Source organism: Micropterus salmoides, unplaced genomic scaffold (genome assembly GCF_014851395.1).
Source record: "Micropterus salmoides isolate LMB-PRFRI ecotype aquatic unplaced genomic scaffold, ASM1485139v1 Ms_hic_scaffold_1, whole genome shotgun sequence".
NCBI lineage: Eukaryota > Metazoa > Chordata > Actinopteri > Centrarchiformes > Centrarchidae > Micropterus > Micropterus salmoides.
The window spans coordinates 41,877,518-41,894,394 of NW_024040040.1; the positions used below are offsets into that span (position 1 = coordinate 41,877,518).

The following is a 16,877-nucleotide window of genomic DNA, read 5'->3' on the forward strand; positions in this document are numbered from 1 at the left end:
AGACCAGGAGCGAGTGAAATCTCAACGTTTTTCACCAGTTTGCAACGTTTTCGGATTGAATGACATTTTTCCTTGCAACGTTCTGCAATGTTCTGCAACGGGCTTCGAGGTATGTTTTCTTCTGTTTGGTGGGCGTGTCAAAGGTGTTATCCAATCAGCTGCGACAAGTTTGTAAACAACGGTGTAAAAATGGCAGGGAAATGCAGTGCTCTTGCGTACACAACAGGGTGTTCAGGGAACCACCGTTTCTGTTGAAAAAAATGTTTTGCTATGTTTTGTCGGCGGTAAACTCAGCCCAGGACAAGCCTGAGCTGGAACAGTGACAGTATTGTTCACTACCAACATGTCATGTGTAGAGTCAGTCAAGAAAGCTAAAATAGTTACAAATGCCTCTTGTGCCAACATTTTATCTTCTAAATTCACATTAAGATTGAGTTTGCTTTCTCACATGCCACTTAAAATGTCTCTGCGTGCCCGCGCTGGCATGCGTGCCATAGGTAGCCGACCCCTGCTTTAGAGTAACAACAATGAAATAAATCCTGGTACTGGCTTGAACGCTTTCCCAACACGAGCCTATTGGGCGTCGATGAGCTTGATGTTCACAAACAGTCCAGCAGAGGGTATGAGGTCCCCTCTCTTGGTGAGCAGTGGGACTTGCCGATATCCTGGGGGGGAGGAAGTGAGTTTTAGCTTCTGTCACATTCTGCCTGATCGGTCCTGTTTAGGTCTCTGTGAGTTTTGTTCATTGGTCTGTTTGGTATCTGTTATTTAGTGTGTGTTTTTGGTCCATCTCTTGTGTTATACTGTTTCGCCTCGGTTATTCTTGTGAGGATGGTTGTCTTGGTTCTCAATCTGTTTTCTTGTCCTACTACTTATTCCTGCATTTCAGTTCTGTGTCTCAGTTCATGTCTTAGTGTTTACACCTGGTCTGTGTACTTCGGTGTTTGTTATTTTGCCCATATCTGCTCTGTGTTCTGTTTGATCTTTGTTTCAGTCTGTTTCCCTTGTTACGCTGTAGTCCATCTGTATTAGTTTGTATCTACGCTGTGCCTTTAGTGCTGTTTAGTCTGTTTCCTCTCTATTTTGGTTTTGATTTGTGCCTGCCTTGTTCCTGTCTCTTTCTGTTATTATCTGGTGTTTGCTTCATGCTTAGTTTCTGTCTGCCTGCTGTCTCTCTGCCTCTTTAGCCCTGATCCCGGTCACTTGCTCGTTATTCCCTGAGTACATATGTTTGGTGTTTCTGTTTTCCTGTCCGGTCATTGTAGTGTGTTTACACTCAGTCGTGTTCTTTTAGAAGAGTCTTCTGTCTGCCTATTGCTGTACCATCCTTCAGTCATCTTGGATTTTCCAGTCAACTGCCTGTAAGCCTGTTTTCATTTGGATTAAAAAAAACCTTAACTGAATTTCTGCTCTGTGTCTTGTGTTTGGGCTCACCCCTGCTTAGCACTCATTCTGAAAATGGAAATTGAAGTCATGTGTTGTCAGCAACTCTTGTCACACACAAGACTGAGATATGTTGTACTTTTAAATAGCTGGAGGACACATTATTTATATAAGACGTCTGCTGTTAAATGCAGTTTGAAGGCTACCCCAAAGTGTTAGTGCTCAACAATGACGTTAGCCGAAGTTACTGGATATCCTGTCTTAAGCAACTGCATAAAAACTATCTATGAAATAGTTTAACACCTCTATATTTCTGGAATTCACCCTCCGAGCTCTAGGTTCAATATCTTGCTCCTTCAGAACAGCAAACTCTTGCTAACATCTGGGCCCGAAATAATTGTTTCATCTCGCTTCCTCCACTTCAGTGCTTCATGCTGTTGGAGCTGGGGCTTTCTTACCGTTCTGTACACTGGTGAGCGGTAGACAGTACTGCCCGATGAAATCATTATAGGATGTTAGGTCAAAGTCTTCCACCACAAATCGCACCATGGCCAGCTCTGGGACGTGGATGTCAAACTTGAGGCTTTCATTCCACACGGGGTTGAACCCTGCAGGGATGGATTATTGTTAGCAGAGAATTCATGCATGGAGCAATTCAGTGTGTGTCCATCTCTCTGTATGTGTGTGTGTTATGCTCACCATTGTTGTCAATGTGGGGTGTCTCCTTGCTGGCATTGTCTGCTGGGACACCATAAATCTCCACTCTCACCAGAGGGTCGACGATGGATTTGGGTTTGTCCTTGTTGAGTTTGGGCAACTGCTGAGCTGAGATCACCTTTTGTATTGGGATATGAAGCACAAACACAAAATTGTAACAATACAAATGTGAAAAAGAAAAGAAAAGCTTCAGCTACAGCAAATGTTATAATTACAAAAAAAGTAATGCACCCTTGTGGAGGTGTTTGACCTGCAGGCTTGCAAACAATATAGGTGACTTTTTTTTAAAGAATCACCTTTGCAAACGTTTAAGGTGGATTCAAAATACATGTTACGCCTCGAGGACACACACACAGGGATGTAAACATAACTTTGTTTGTTCAAAAGGAAACTCCACATGGCGACTTCAACCCTAACTAAGACATATCTTTCAGGTTTAACCTCATGTAACTCTCACCATGACATGAAAGATCTTCTTTTGTAGCCAGGGCCCGCTGGTAAGTGCGTTGGGATCAAACTGAGACGACGGGCTTCTCAGGAATTCAGGTTTAAGGATGTAGCCGCAAAAACCATTTGGCCGAAACCGACCCTGGTTTAGCTGCATCTCCTTGTGGGGAGTCTGGAAGTTCAACGCCACTAAAAACCACGTCACAGAGATAAAGGAGAAGAGAGTGAAACCATCACTTGTGATATAACAATAACACTTAAAACACCAATGGCTGGATTTCTGTATATTATTATGGGACTGTACCTATCTGGCATCCGACGTTCCACATGGGCACTGGGTTATAGTTGGAGGAGTCAGTTCTGGAGCCAGCTGGGTAGATCCGACTAAGTTTGTCCATGTTGTGATGGATGAAGCCAGTAGCTACGAAAGCACATCAAAACACCAATGCTTTAAAGAGGTGGTATTATGCTCATTTTCAGGTTCAAAATCCTCTTTAGCGGTTGTACCAGAACAGGTTTACATGGTTTAATTTTCAAAAAACACCATATTTTTGTCATACTGCACACTGCTGCAGCTCCTCTTTTCACCCTGTGTTGAAGGCTTTGTTTTAGCTATGGAGTGATACATCTTGTCTCTAAATGATCTTTGTTGGGAGTTGCACATGAGCAGTTCCTAGTCAGCGAAAAGCCGGTAATAGCCAATCAGAAGCAGAGAAGGCAGCGAGAAGCCCTTAAACAGCTTCGGTTCAGCTGTAGGCTACATGTTGCCGACCAGCTTGGCAACATGGACTGGAGCAAGAGTTTCAGAGTGGTGAGTTATTAATCTGTAACAAAAGTATCTTTCATCCATAAAGTTTTAACTGAGCTCTGTCTCTACATCATAGTAACAACTTTATGTCCATTGACTGCCTGGAGGGTAGCTAGTGTTTGGAAGGGAGAGGAGAGGTGTGTGCTGCAGATCACTGTTTTTTTACCGGTGTTTTTGAGGGCGTGTCTGTGTCGTCACAGGGATTTAAGGGAAGTGGCTGGACTACAAACAAGCTGTTTTCAGGCAGTTCAGAGCAGTGTTTTCTGTGGGAGATGGGAACTCGTGTCTGTCTCATATCTGTCGGTTTTTAAAAGTGTGAATGACATATTGAGTAACTGATGACTTCACAAGCCACCCTGGTTGTCTAGGTATTTTTAGGTTGTGACACTGTTCTCCTGAACGTGATTTTATCGCTTTTATGCTTTTATGCTTTTATGCTCGTCCGCTGTTGGAATCCGAATCGTCTTAGTTTTCCTGTAGCTGCGGGTGAATCCTTGGTCGGCTTGTGGGTGGATAATTTTGGACGCTTTGTTTGGTGGGAGGTTGCCTGGGGGCATCTACTTCTCCAGACAACTGTTTTCACCCATCGCTGGTCTCCAGTAGTGTGGTCACTCAACAGGGCCGATTCACCAGCTTCCCCGTGGCAGGTTAGTGCTAGTTTAAATCATCATCTATCGAGCATTGAATTTGGAGAGGTACTTTTAGCCAGGGATTTTAACTTGGATTGGCTGTCCTCCATTTCAGATAGTTTTAAATCTTACCCAGTTTTATGTAAAGCACTTTGAATTGCCTTGTTGTTGAAATGTGCTATACAAATAAACTTGCCTTGCCTTGCCTTATTCAACACAGGGGCTTGTGTTACTTATGTATGTATGATTGATGTCTTTTATATGTTGGAAACTTGTCCTTTATGTTCTTTTATGCTTCGTCTTGGCCAGGTCTCTCTAGCAAAAGAGATTTTAATTTCAATGAGACTCACCTGGTTAAATAATGGTTAAATAAAAAATAAAAAAAACTCCCTTTGGGGTGGATTTTGGGCTTTTTCACTTTGCAAACCTAATACATGCACAAAAAAGGTATATAACTCAAAAGAGAGAGGGAAAAGCCAATAAGCATCTCTTTAAGCTTTTTTCACTCTCCACTCCGGAGAAGTCACAATCACGTTTGTTGTCTAACTGGAACTTGACAGTGAGGTGGGTATGTGCCGTGTTTACCTGAAGTCTCAGCCAGTTGGAACGCTTTGCTCTCCTTGAAGGACGACATCTCATAGAAGGCCTGGTTGTTCTTGGAGTGTTCAAACGAATTAAAATGGACACTTTTGCAGTAGATTACGACATCTGAGAGCTGTTTGGCAAGTGTGATTTTTGTGTTCTAAAAGAGGATCAGTTTTGTTCATTCAAAGATGATATTTGAAGAATATATACTGTATATATACGGTATATATATATTTTTTAATTACAACTAAGTAGTATGAACTTAACACACCTTTGGTTTGCCTTTTTGGCTATTCTCCTTACAGTCTGCAGCCTCATCCTCCTCAGACACATTTTCGTCCTCTATGGTGCTGTCATTGTTAAAGGCAGCATCCAGTTTGTTCAGTCGCTTTCCCTTGATGAGGAACCGGCCCTTCAGCTCCTACACAGAAACAGACAAAATGTGTTTTATGTGTTGTCATGCAACTCAAGATACATATTATGCAGTAATGTGGAACATAATTGCTAAATGCAGGAAAGCATTCAATGTCAAGGCGCTTGTGTTACTGGTGTCTTCTAGTCACACCCTTTCACCAGCCAATGACAGAAAGGAAAATGTTGTGTAATGCATAATTATGATTTCATTTGAGGCTGACAATGCCAAAGGCATTCAACCCATGGGTGCCACATTTGAACAGGTCTGCCCACAAGAGCTTGGGAATGTCACTGAAGGATGATCTGACGTGCAAATCCCCTCTTTGTGTGTCTTTCCTATTAATGAGAAGATTTTTCAGTTCATCTGGGAGTTATAGATGTCTTTACTAGTAAAGATATAAGGTTTAAAGATGGAAAGATATGAAAGGAAATGGGGGAAACAGAAAAGGAACTAAAGAAAGACAGTAAAAGAAAGAAATGCCAGGATAGGCCAAACGGCTATTTAAAGAGAGGCAAACATTTCTGAGAGAGAGGGGAAGGAGAGTGTAAAATGCAATCATGAAGTCAATCAATATAATGTTAAATGAATGTGTGCTTTCCTTGCACGCCTTGTGTACAGACACTAAATAGCCTATGTACCAACCTCTATTCACACAACTTAAATTCCACTCACCATCAACCTCTCTTAAGGCTCGTGCAGACTACACGACTGTCAGCGTTGGCCAATGGCCGTGCTGTTCACACTACACAACTTGCCGTCGATGTTGAAGTCGTTGTGGCGTTCACACTACGTGACTAATGGTAGACATAGAATGTTTATAAAGTTCACACACGCGAGCTGACAGCGGCTCTGTCACCCAACGCTGGTCTCCAAACCACTTTTTGTCAAGAAAACACACGTGAAATGTCAAATGGGAAATGATGCGAACCTACACATGAAACAGCTGTTTGTTACTTGTTGATATTATTATAGAGATAGCAATTATAAAGACAAAAAATATGGGTGGAAGAAGCACACACGGATAGCAGGGTTTGTCTGTGCTACAGAGACAGCTGGAGGTGAGTAAAAAGTGTTTTGCAGTGAAAAGTAGCTGCATGCTCTGCCAGCTGCCTTCTCTCATTGGCTGGATGTGAATGTTGAGTCGGCCAACTCCTCCATATATTTGGCATGCTAGACATCTGGCTGGCATCTGCAATGTGTCAGTGATGTGTCGAGGAGCCGTATTGATACATCGTTGAGTAGTTCACACATAACAACTTGTGACCGCCGATCGATCTCTGATTTACCCCTGATCACAGCCTGTCGGTCGGAGCTCACTAACCAGCAAATCGGGCTAAAAATCGTGTAGTGTGAACTAGGCTTTACCATACAAGGTGTTTTCTTACAAACTGCTGAGCCTCACAGTCAGATCTTGTAAGAAACTTGTAACAGGTAATTAACAACTGCTCTTAGCTCTTACTAAGACAAGCTAATAAAACGCAAAACTCAAGCTCTTGTGTATGGAAATTATCAACACACAGAGGAGGAGCAGAGGCTTGAGATTGATGCTGTTTTAATTATGTGTTTATTTAGAGTTCACATAATGAGGGTGGGTGTTACTTTAATCTCATCAGCTTCCTTTCCGAGACAAATTATAGGAAATTGAACAAATCTGGTAGAGCGGTTCTTTAACTTGGAATCTTTAGGTGTTATCTTCCTTTGATGTTTATTTGGGAAGGTATTTACAGCAAGGCTCTAAAGATTGTGAATGAATCTGCGAGCTGACGTAAACCAGGCCACACACCTCAGGTGAGGGGAAGTTTGTGGGTATGGTGGTGCCCAGAGGCTTTCTGACCAAAGCATCACCCAGGATGGTGATCATGTGATCGGCCATGACTTTCTGTTGTTCCAGGGTGCAGTGATTCTCCAGAGACAGGATCACTGGGTAGTCAGACGTCTGGGAAAAGGAAAAAAGCATTCATTAATTTTTTATTCCTTAATAGCATGAATGAGCACAACAGGAACAGAAAAAAAATGCAATCGTCAACATCAGCAGCCTGATACATCCTGTCCCACAGGGCATATACAATATCTCACATACTTTGAAGGCGTATTCTTTGATGGCTTTGATGACATCTTTGAAGAGCACTTGGGATGTGAGAGTGTAGCCGTGGTAAATAACAGGCTCGCCATTAGCCCCATCCCAACAGTCCAGTTCCACACAGCGACAGCTCTTCATCAGTGCTCTGCATGGATGGAAAACCTTTGTGAAAACCGGTACACCTCTGGCATCACTTCTGCCCTTTTTACATCTCAGAAGTGTTTCACAAAACTTTACTTGCATTTCGACCAAAGGAAAACAGAGTCAGTTTTAGTTCCTGTCCCTGCTTTAGCTGCGTTTCGACCAAAGGAACTATACCCCAAAACTAGGAACCTTTGGAGGAACTCACTGTTTTTCCACTGGAGGATCCAGGGAGTAAATGTTGTTCTGGGGTCCTCATTTTACCCGCCAGGCTACTTTTTGAAGGCCCAGGAACTATTGGGGTGGATGAACACAAGCCTAGAGACTACTACAACTTGTGTACATCAATCAGTCCCATATAAGTGGACACTAGTTGTCATTAATATGGTATAATTATTAGGACTTTAAGGATTAAATTTTTTTGTAATACTACTGAGGGTTTAAACACAATTACGTAGATAACTCCCTTACTGCAAGTATGAAAAAGTGATATTTCAATGCAAAATTGCATATTAAACAAAACTATTTTTATTACTATATTATTGGTCTAATTGGACTAAATCTCCAGTAGTTTAGAATGTGTAAGAAGTACTTTTGGTTTCTGGTTTACTTCGTAAGTTTAGTTCATATATCTATCTGGTCAAAAAGGATGATCTGTCTGTCCAACATAACAGATGTACTCCACTGTCAAGCTGTGTGACGGCCCCTCTGTGGGAGTGTTACCTCACTGTTGTTAACCATCTTTGTTCTGTTGAGGTGATTGCTGATCGGTAGCACCTGGGACCTGTGAGCCAGTGGAGATAAAGCACCACTTAGTCAAACTACATGCTCTTCTCCCTTCTCTGCAATCCAGAGACCAACTGTGGCCTGATCACCCCCACTGCCACATCTTGCTTTGGGTTTTTTATGTTACAGAGACACCTTGCACATTTAAATAGTTATGTTTAGCTCACTCTTTTGTTAAATAAATCACTTTTTGATCATTTACGCTGCCTCGTTCCCTCTTTTGTCATGGCCCTTGAGCAAGGTTGTCTTGTCTTTTAGGTAAAAATAATACATTAGGAAGCTTGATGGAGTAAAACTTATCAGGAATCAGGAATTCAGCTCTAGTTGCCTTCAGCTATGTACAGTTGGTTGGTAAGACTAGTTACTTTATGTAGGCTTCTGTGCTGCTGGGTCCTTTGAGTTGGTCTTCCACCAGGTACGTGTTGTGTGAGGAGGAGATGTAGTAATGGTTGAGCGGCTGGTGCATGTCCTGATACAGGGGTTTCTGAGCTGGGTTGAAGATGGAGGTATCTTCGTGCTGCAGGTACATCAAGAAGCCATCTTTGGTCAAGTGCTTCTTCTCCTTCGCTGGTGGACAGAAGACAGACAGACAGACACGATGGATATGATTTGTGGAATGTGAACTACAGAATAAAAGCAATGATAATATGTTCCCATAATTGTAATGCACACCTGCCAGTAAACCATGTGTATAAAACCCCTAATGACTCATCAGTTTTGTTTCCAAGTTAGTCCTACCTGTCCCATCCACCTCGTATATTTCAATCAGCTTGAGAGCGTCCTCCATGGACACCTGCTCCCTTTGCTCATTCAACAGGAAGTTCAGCAGGTCTCCGGCACTCATCTGACCCTCTGTTTGAGTGTACGTCCCATAAATCTCATCTATCTCCTTCCGGTGCGTCAGCTCATCGTAGAATTGCTTGATCTCTGCACCCTCCAGGGTGCCTGAATTGGACGTGTCACATTTCTATGCAACACAAGACATGAAAAGACAACCAATCAACGAGATATACCAGATATTAAGTTTGTTGAACTACACATTATTTGGAATTTATATTGATCTTTACATGTAGATACAATGGCTCATTGATGAATTTTATGAGAGATTCACCCTGAAAAGTTGCTCTGCATATTGGCTGTCCACCTCAATGTTGATCTGTCGCATGAAGGCCTTCACCTCCTTCAGGGTCATCATGTTGTCGTGATTCTTGTCTGCTTTCCGCATGCATTCGAAGATCCAACTGGTATTTACATGTAAGGATTTGGTTTACACGTATTCTAGCCAAGTACACAACTCAAGCAATCCTTCAGATTTTGGAGCAGATTTAAACTAATAAAGAACAAAACAACCAATCGGGTTCTGCAAGAGTACCAGAAAACACTTCTGAGAAACATGTATGCAAACACATTTCCCAATTATAGAGTTTGTGAAGGATACTGCTCACTGTTCTGCTGGCGGTTGAGGCTGCGTATGTATCTCATAATCTTCTCCAGGCTGTTAACCCACTGCTTTGCCTCCACTCCACTGCCTGCCATGAGGTCAAGATTTTTCTTCTTGCCCTTGAAGATGATGGAGAAGCACTGATCTTCATCACTGGTGTTGGTGTACTTATTAAGCCCCTCAGACTGACGGCCCAGGCGCACTGAATCAATGTCATCAATCGGGACTGTTTGGAGATAGGAAAGGGTTTGTTAGAGATACAGGCCCTTGAGGCGAGTTTGCAGGGATAAGCCCTCAAAACACTTGAATGCACACAGAGAGAAGCCAGAGAAAGACAATACTACACTTAAACTTTGAGTTAGACTTGCAACATCTAGGGTTTGGAGTCTCTATCTTCAATGTAGGGCAGGCAGTTTATTTCATTTATGTTATATTTGTTGAAATTCTCTTTACATGCTGACAGCATGTAAATCAGATATTCTAACAAAAAAAAATCAGGTATCTGTAATAAGCACGGACCAAATTAAATGATTGGCTGTCTACCTGCCTGCCTGTGCACTCATTGCGCATTAAAATGGGGTTTGGGGGAGTGGCTTTGAAGTGAGGGCTGAAAGAAGGGAGTGAGATTTTTTTGTTCGATACTTTCAAAGTCTAGCTCTTTCTTGTTAGTCCAGTCACTGGTGGAAACTCCCAGTCTGGATTACAAGTTTCCAGTTCTCCCTTGTCTGTCTACAAAATTTAATATCTATTTAATACATTCCAAAATAAAAATGTATGATATCACATTGTTATATTTATATTTAATTACAAGTAATAAGTTGTCATTCAGTGCAAAATGTCCAGAAAAATCATCTAATTTTCCTGTAATTGTCTTTAATGAAAAGAGAAAAACTAGTTGCCCACTGAAAATTGTTTTTACATCAAGGCTTCAAGTGCTTTTTCTCTTGATTCACTATTGTGTTCATCAGTACTGGTAACAACTGTTGATGGTTTTATTAGTTCCTCTCTCCTGCTCTTCTACTCTGTCTATATGCATTCTTATATGATTAATGCATGTTTACTAACTCGACTTCACCACAGTAGTTTTGTGCTTTCTCATCTTTCATTCTGTTGCCTTCTGCAGGTGTCTCTGCAGGTGTCTGGGGTCTGGATCTGTGGTAGCAAGCCACCTACCCCCCACCACATGTTCCTGCTTGATAACCGCTGTTAATCATTGCTATAATAATTTTTTTTTATTCAGAATTGTATTATTACCACTATCATTGCTGTTATTTTGCATCTCTATGTTGAACTTGCATTGTGCTACTGTGTGTTCTTGTTCCTCCTGCCCTCTCTCTCTCCCTCCGTCCCCCTCTCTCTCTCAAACCAACCGGTCAATGCAGTAGGCCGCCCATCCTGAGTCTAGGTTCTTTCTCGAGGTTTCTGCCTGTTCAAATGGAGTTTTTCCCTTTCCACTGTCGCCAAGTGCTTGCTCATGTGGGAAATGTTGGGTCTCTGTAAATAATATTATAGAAAGGCCAAAGAATAGATACCTTTGGTGTGAATATAATTTATATTTATAATTATTTTTTTATAAATATATATTTTTTTTAATATGGTTATTTATATGAAAGGAGGGTAATGCATTTTCCCATTCACACAGAAATGCTCAATGAAAAACATTTGTAGCTCAGAGGAGGGTCAAGATGGAAAAAAAAACAAAATCACACCCTAGTCACCTCTGAGTCACTTAGACAAGTCAGTATCTTGTAGCTGCAGACTTTTTTTCCTAATGGGCACAACACAATACAGAGCGCCACAAACTGTTTTTACTTATCAACAGGAAGGCTTTTGCTTCTGTGTGGTAGCTCACTGTTATGTGGCCTTCACTCACAAGAGACTAGACAACAGATAAAATCATATCGTTTCTCAGCAACAAAGGAAACAGCTAATATCACCTTATAAAATTGTTCTTAGCAAACTGTGGCATATTTGCACATATATCAGACATGCAGCAACATTAGCATCCACCTGGGCTGGTGTCTAAGGCACATGATGAAGGTAGGAACAATATTCACTCTCCTTGTAGCTCTATATTAATCTCCAACAGCTCCCAAGGGAAATCTTAGAGATACTTTTCTTGTCACATACACACAGCTAAATTCATTCCCCGTACTCATTGCCTGGTCAATTGCACTGACTGAAGAACTAACATGTTTTTGATGGTGGGGGAAACCAGAGCAAACCCACACAGACACGGGGAGAACATGCAAACTCCACACAGAAAGGCTGGGGTTTGAACCCGTGACCTTCTTGCTGTGAGGCCACAGTGTTTCCAAATGCAACACTGCGTTAGCTAGCCACCAACTTTGTCTGTCTGCAGTTTGGTGCTGGACAGCGTACAGTGGGTTTATCAGAGCAGTATCACTGAAACAGCTGACTGCTGCTGGAAATAAGGGCTGTGGAAAACAGTGACGTTGTGGGCCATAAAACCAGAACAAAGAGTTTAAAGAGCTAGCAATCCCTGTACATGTAGTCTTTTGATCCATTGTTAATATAGATATACTGGCTGGTCCAGCTTTAAAAGTATAAACCAGAATCTTGTTCACCACAAACTTCAAATGATATCCAGCACTACATGCATAGCCCAGAATTACACTGTAGATTTGTCTTAGAGGCCTTTACAATATGAACGGCATATACTGGTGTAACAGCTTCTTTTCTTAGATCCTCGATTTGGAGAAGGAAAAAAGTAAGAAAACTCTGCAAGAGCAACAGTGGAGATCCCTCTTCTAGCAAAGAGAGAGAGACATGCAACAGAGAGATAATGTAGAGAAAACAGAACAACCACATGTAATATGACTACTCACTGGAAAAATATCTAAAGCTATATAACTTTGTGTTTTGCATCCATTTACATACACTGCTTCAGTAAAGCATACCAGCAAATACATCTTAAACAAAATGTGGTTAAAAACAAGCTCTCTTACCTTATGCCAAACCACTTTAGAGCTGATTGGTAGTTGTGACTTGCTAACACCCACAGGAATAAAACATGTTTATTTCCATAAACAAGAAAACACCTGCAAACTGAAAACCCTTCTCTAAGGGAGATTGGTCATGTTAAAAACTCTCTGACACATGACACTTCACACAGCCACATCGCTCAATATCACTATTATGTCTGTATGGATACTTTAAAAGGCACTGCTCTGTCTTTTATTGTATGTTTAAGAGAAACTGGGGGTTTAATGGAACTTCTCCCATTTGTGCACATTATGCAATTGAAATCCCATCTAGCTCCCACACAAACAAAAATAATTATGCAAACACATATTACCCAGTAGAAAATGACACTCACAGGTCTGGTTTTCCCTGAATGCTTTGTGGGACTCATGGTACAACGTCGTACAGTCTTCGAGCAGTTTGAATTTGCGGTTCTTCTTCCAGGATTTTGAGCGGATCTTGACCAGCTCCCCACCCTTCAGCAGGAACTCTAGATCTGCATCTCCCTCCAAACCTGCAGGAGTGGAGAGAGGTCACAGACAAATCTTAGAAATTTAGATGACTTAAAATGTCAGATGCACTAGCAAAAGCTAAAGCAGGCAGGCTGAGTAACGGTGGGGTGTCACGTTATGTGAACATCAAACAAAATGTAGCAACATTATTGTGGGTAGCCTCTGTTCTTTGAAGACCTGTGAGACATGCTGCATCATGAGGATTAATTCGGGGCTACCGTCAAAAATTTGGGGTAAAGCCCCGGGAAGCGAAAGACTCGAAAACTGTGAGAGTTGGACGAGAATGGCAGAGTGGGAGGTGGCGGGCAGATCAAATTGTTTGACACGTGGTGGTATTAAAATTAACTGGTGAAATATCAGTCAATATAAATAATTTACAGGTGCTGGTCATATAATTAGAATATCATCAAAAAGTTGATTTATTTCAGTAATTCCATTCAAAAAGTGAAACTTGTATAATGTATACATTCATTCCACACAGACTGATATATTTCAAGTGTTCATTCTTTTTAATTTTGATGATTATAACTGACAACTAATGAAAACCCCAAAATCAGTATCTCAGAAAATTTGAATATTGTGAAAAGGCACCTGGTGCCACACTCTAATCAGCTAATTAACTCATAACACCTGCAAAGTCCTTTAAATGGTCTCTCAGTCTAGTTCTGTAGGCTACACAATCATGGGGAAGACTGCTGACTTGACAGCTGTCCATAAGACGACCATTGACACCTTGCACAAGGAGGGCAAGACACAAAAGGTCATTGCTAAAGAGGCTGGCTGTTCACAGAGCTCTGTGTCCAAGCACATTAATTGAGAGGCGAAGGGAAGGAAAAGATGTGATAGAAAAAAGTGTACAAGAAATAGGGATAACCGCACCCTGGAGAGGATTGTGAAACAAAACCCATTCAAAAATGTGGGGGAGATTCACAAAGAGTGGACTGCAGTTGGAGTCAGTGCTTCAAGGACCACCATGCACAGACGTATGCAAGACATGGGTTTCAGCTGTCCCATTCCTTGTGTCAAGCCACTCTTGAACAAGACACAGCGTCAGAAGCGTCTCGCCTGGGCTAAAGACAAAAAGGACTGGACTGCTGCTGAGTGGTCCAAAGTTATGTTCTCTGATGAAAGTAAATTTTGCATTTCCTTTGGAAATCAAGGTCCCAGAGTCTGGAGGAAGAGAGGAGAGGCACAGAATCCACGTTGCTTGATGTCTGAGTACTTCATGCTTCCTGCTGCTGACCAACTTTATGGAGATGCAGATTTCATTTTCCAACAGGACTTGGCACCCGCACACAGTGCCAAAGCTACCAGTACCTGGTAAGCAACTAAGTATTGAGTGCTGTACATGCTCATACTTTTCATGTTCATATTTTTTAGTTGGTAATATTCTAATTTTCGGAGATACTGAAATTACTATACTTGATACTTGATTTTCATTAGTTGTGAGTTTTAATCATCACAATTAAATGAAATAAACATTTGAAATATATCAGTCTGTGTGTAGTGAATGAATATAATATCGAAGTTTCACTTTTTGAATAGAATTACTGAAATAAATCAACTTTTTGATGATATTCTAATTATATGACCAGCACCTGTAGACATTGCAGGACACAGATGAAGGTGAGGGCGGCTGGGAAAGAAGTAGTAAGGGGAACAACAGGAAAAGGAGAAATAAAACCAGTGATTCACAAGAGTCAGATGGAGGGAGAGATCAGCAGGTAGCCTAAAGTTAATGAGAAAAAACAGTAGCCAATCTGAAGAGTATCCATCCATACATCTTCATACGCTTATTCGGGGTTGGGTCGCGGGGGCAGCAGCTCCAGCAGGGGACCCCAAACTTCTCTTTGCCGAGCCACAGGCCAGTTTGGCGATAATCTCTCCCCCTAATCCTGGGTCTTCCCTCCCCAAGGCCTCCTCCCAGCTGGACGTGCCTGGAACACCTCCCTCAGGAGGCATCCAGGAGGCATACTTACCAGATGCCCAAACCACTTCAACTGACTCCTTTCGACGCAAAGGAGCAGCGGCTCTACTCTGAGCTCTTCGCGGATGGCCAAGCTTCTCACCCTATCTCTAAGGGAGACACCAGTCACCCGCCTGAGGAAACCCATTTCATGAGGAACGAAAATTGACCGCTAAATCGAGAGCTTTGCCTTACAGCCAAGCTCTCTTTTCGTCACAACTGTGCGGTAAAGCAAGTGCAATACTGCCCCCGCTGCTCCGATTCTCCGGCCAATCTCCTGCTCCAGTCTCCCCTCACTGGTGAACAAGACCCCAAGGTACTTGAACTCCTTCCCTTCCCAGCAAGCAATTTCACGGTTAAAAGACGTCTAATTGATGTCCAAACAGAGCCCAGATGTCCAGGCTAAAACAGGGCTGAATTTGGGCTGTCAGTTAAAGTTTGGTAGACGTCTAACCATAGCCCAAAAATAGTCTAGTCATCAATTAGACCACCATTGAACAGCTACATATAGACGTGTATTAGATGGTGAAAATGGGTCTAGGCTAAAACAAGGTTGAATTTTTTCAGTGAAAAGTTAACAGATGTCTAACCACAGCCCAAGAATAGACTAAATACACAGTTTTTAAATGACTACATCTCTACCTCTAATAGACAATAGAATAGCAGCTTAAGGATTGCTTTTACAAAACAGGTTCTCACAAATGGTAATCTGTCCAAACAAATTAAATATAAAGATTTTATTAAGAAAAATGATTATAACATAGACAACTTAAGATAATACAACATGATGAAAATATAAAGGAATTATTGCTAAAATATTATAAATACAAAACAGTTCATATATATATGAAAATAAATACATAAATAAATTGATAAAATAAATAAAATAAATTGGTTGGCTATCCAAATCTAAATCTTCATCTACGCTTGCTACTTGATGCAGGAAGAGCATCAGATGGGTCTCTCGGTTGGCGCCAGTCTCTCAGGTAAATGGGATGGGATGGGAACTGTTGAATATGTAAGAAAATGAATATAAGTAAACATTATAATTTGACTATGTTGACTGTTTTCCCATAAGACATGACTATCATCAAGTGATTTTAAATGAAAACATACAGTATATTTCTAATTATCATTCTAATGAAGGTTAAAAAAAAAATATATATATATATATATAAATATAAATATAAATAAAATATATATAAAATAAATTAATAAAGTTTTTTTCTTTTCAATTTAAAAGTATTTATTACTGACCCATTTATCTCTATGGAAAGATACTTGAACAGGACACATATTTTAGCCATGTTGCATTAGAACAACCAAATAGAGAAACAGAAGACATGTCAAACAAAGACACAGATACTTACAAGACCAAAGTAAATGTCTTTTCGCTTCCAGTGTTTGCAGTAAACTCTCGCCCGTTGCTCGCTGAAAGGCCGACATCGTAACATATCCCTCGTTTAAAAATGGCGGATACGTCCCTGATGTCTACTAACTTTCAAGTCTTACGTTGCCAGTAGTCATGTCTCAGTAGGGCTACACCTGCCATCTAGCCGTTGAAAATAGTAATTGCATTTTGTTTTAAATTAAAATGAAAGTTAATGTAGTGAACGTTACAGCGAAAATAAAGATAATTTAAATGTTTCAAACCTTTACTTGCATTTGATGAAATGATATCACGCACCTCAACAGCTGCATCGGGTGAAAACTACATGTAACCTATTCGGTCTGAAACAGGGCTACGGTCAAGCCGTTGATATTAGACCACTGATTGTCTCTATTTCGCCGGGTGGGCTAAAAGCCGACTACACGTAGCCTGTCCAAATAAGAGCTAAATCGTGGCTACAGATAGACCATGTCAATTTAATGACACTTAATATCTTCTTGATATTATTGACATTGTAAAAATAATGGAATATCAACCATCTCACGTGCTGCCAGGGCAAAACCCCACTTTTAATAATTTTTTACTTTTTTGA

The 16,877-nt window shown here is 41.1% G+C and overlaps 1 protein-coding gene across 1 annotated transcript; it reads right to left on the reverse strand.

Moving 5' to 3' along the window:
* Positions 1–573: 573 nt before the first annotated feature.
* LOC119883529 (1-phosphatidylinositol 4,5-bisphosphate phosphodiesterase delta-1-like) lies at positions 574–14,891 on the reverse strand. The gene is made up of 15 exons (XM_038694262.1): positions 14,774–14,891; positions 12,773–12,931; positions 9,430–9,658; positions 9,103–9,232; positions 8,730–8,958; positions 8,357–8,558; positions 7,065–7,209; positions 6,768–6,920; positions 4,841–4,990; positions 4,570–4,726; positions 2,852–2,968; positions 2,558–2,736; positions 2,083–2,218; positions 1,842–1,991; positions 574–665 (listed from the first exon to the last, which is right to left on the reverse strand). Exons 1-15 carry the CDS (start codon positions 14,889–14,891, stop codon positions 574–576), a joined length of 2,346 nt encoding a protein of 781 aa, XP_038550190.1.
* Positions 14,892–16,877: the final 1,986 nt, after the last annotated feature.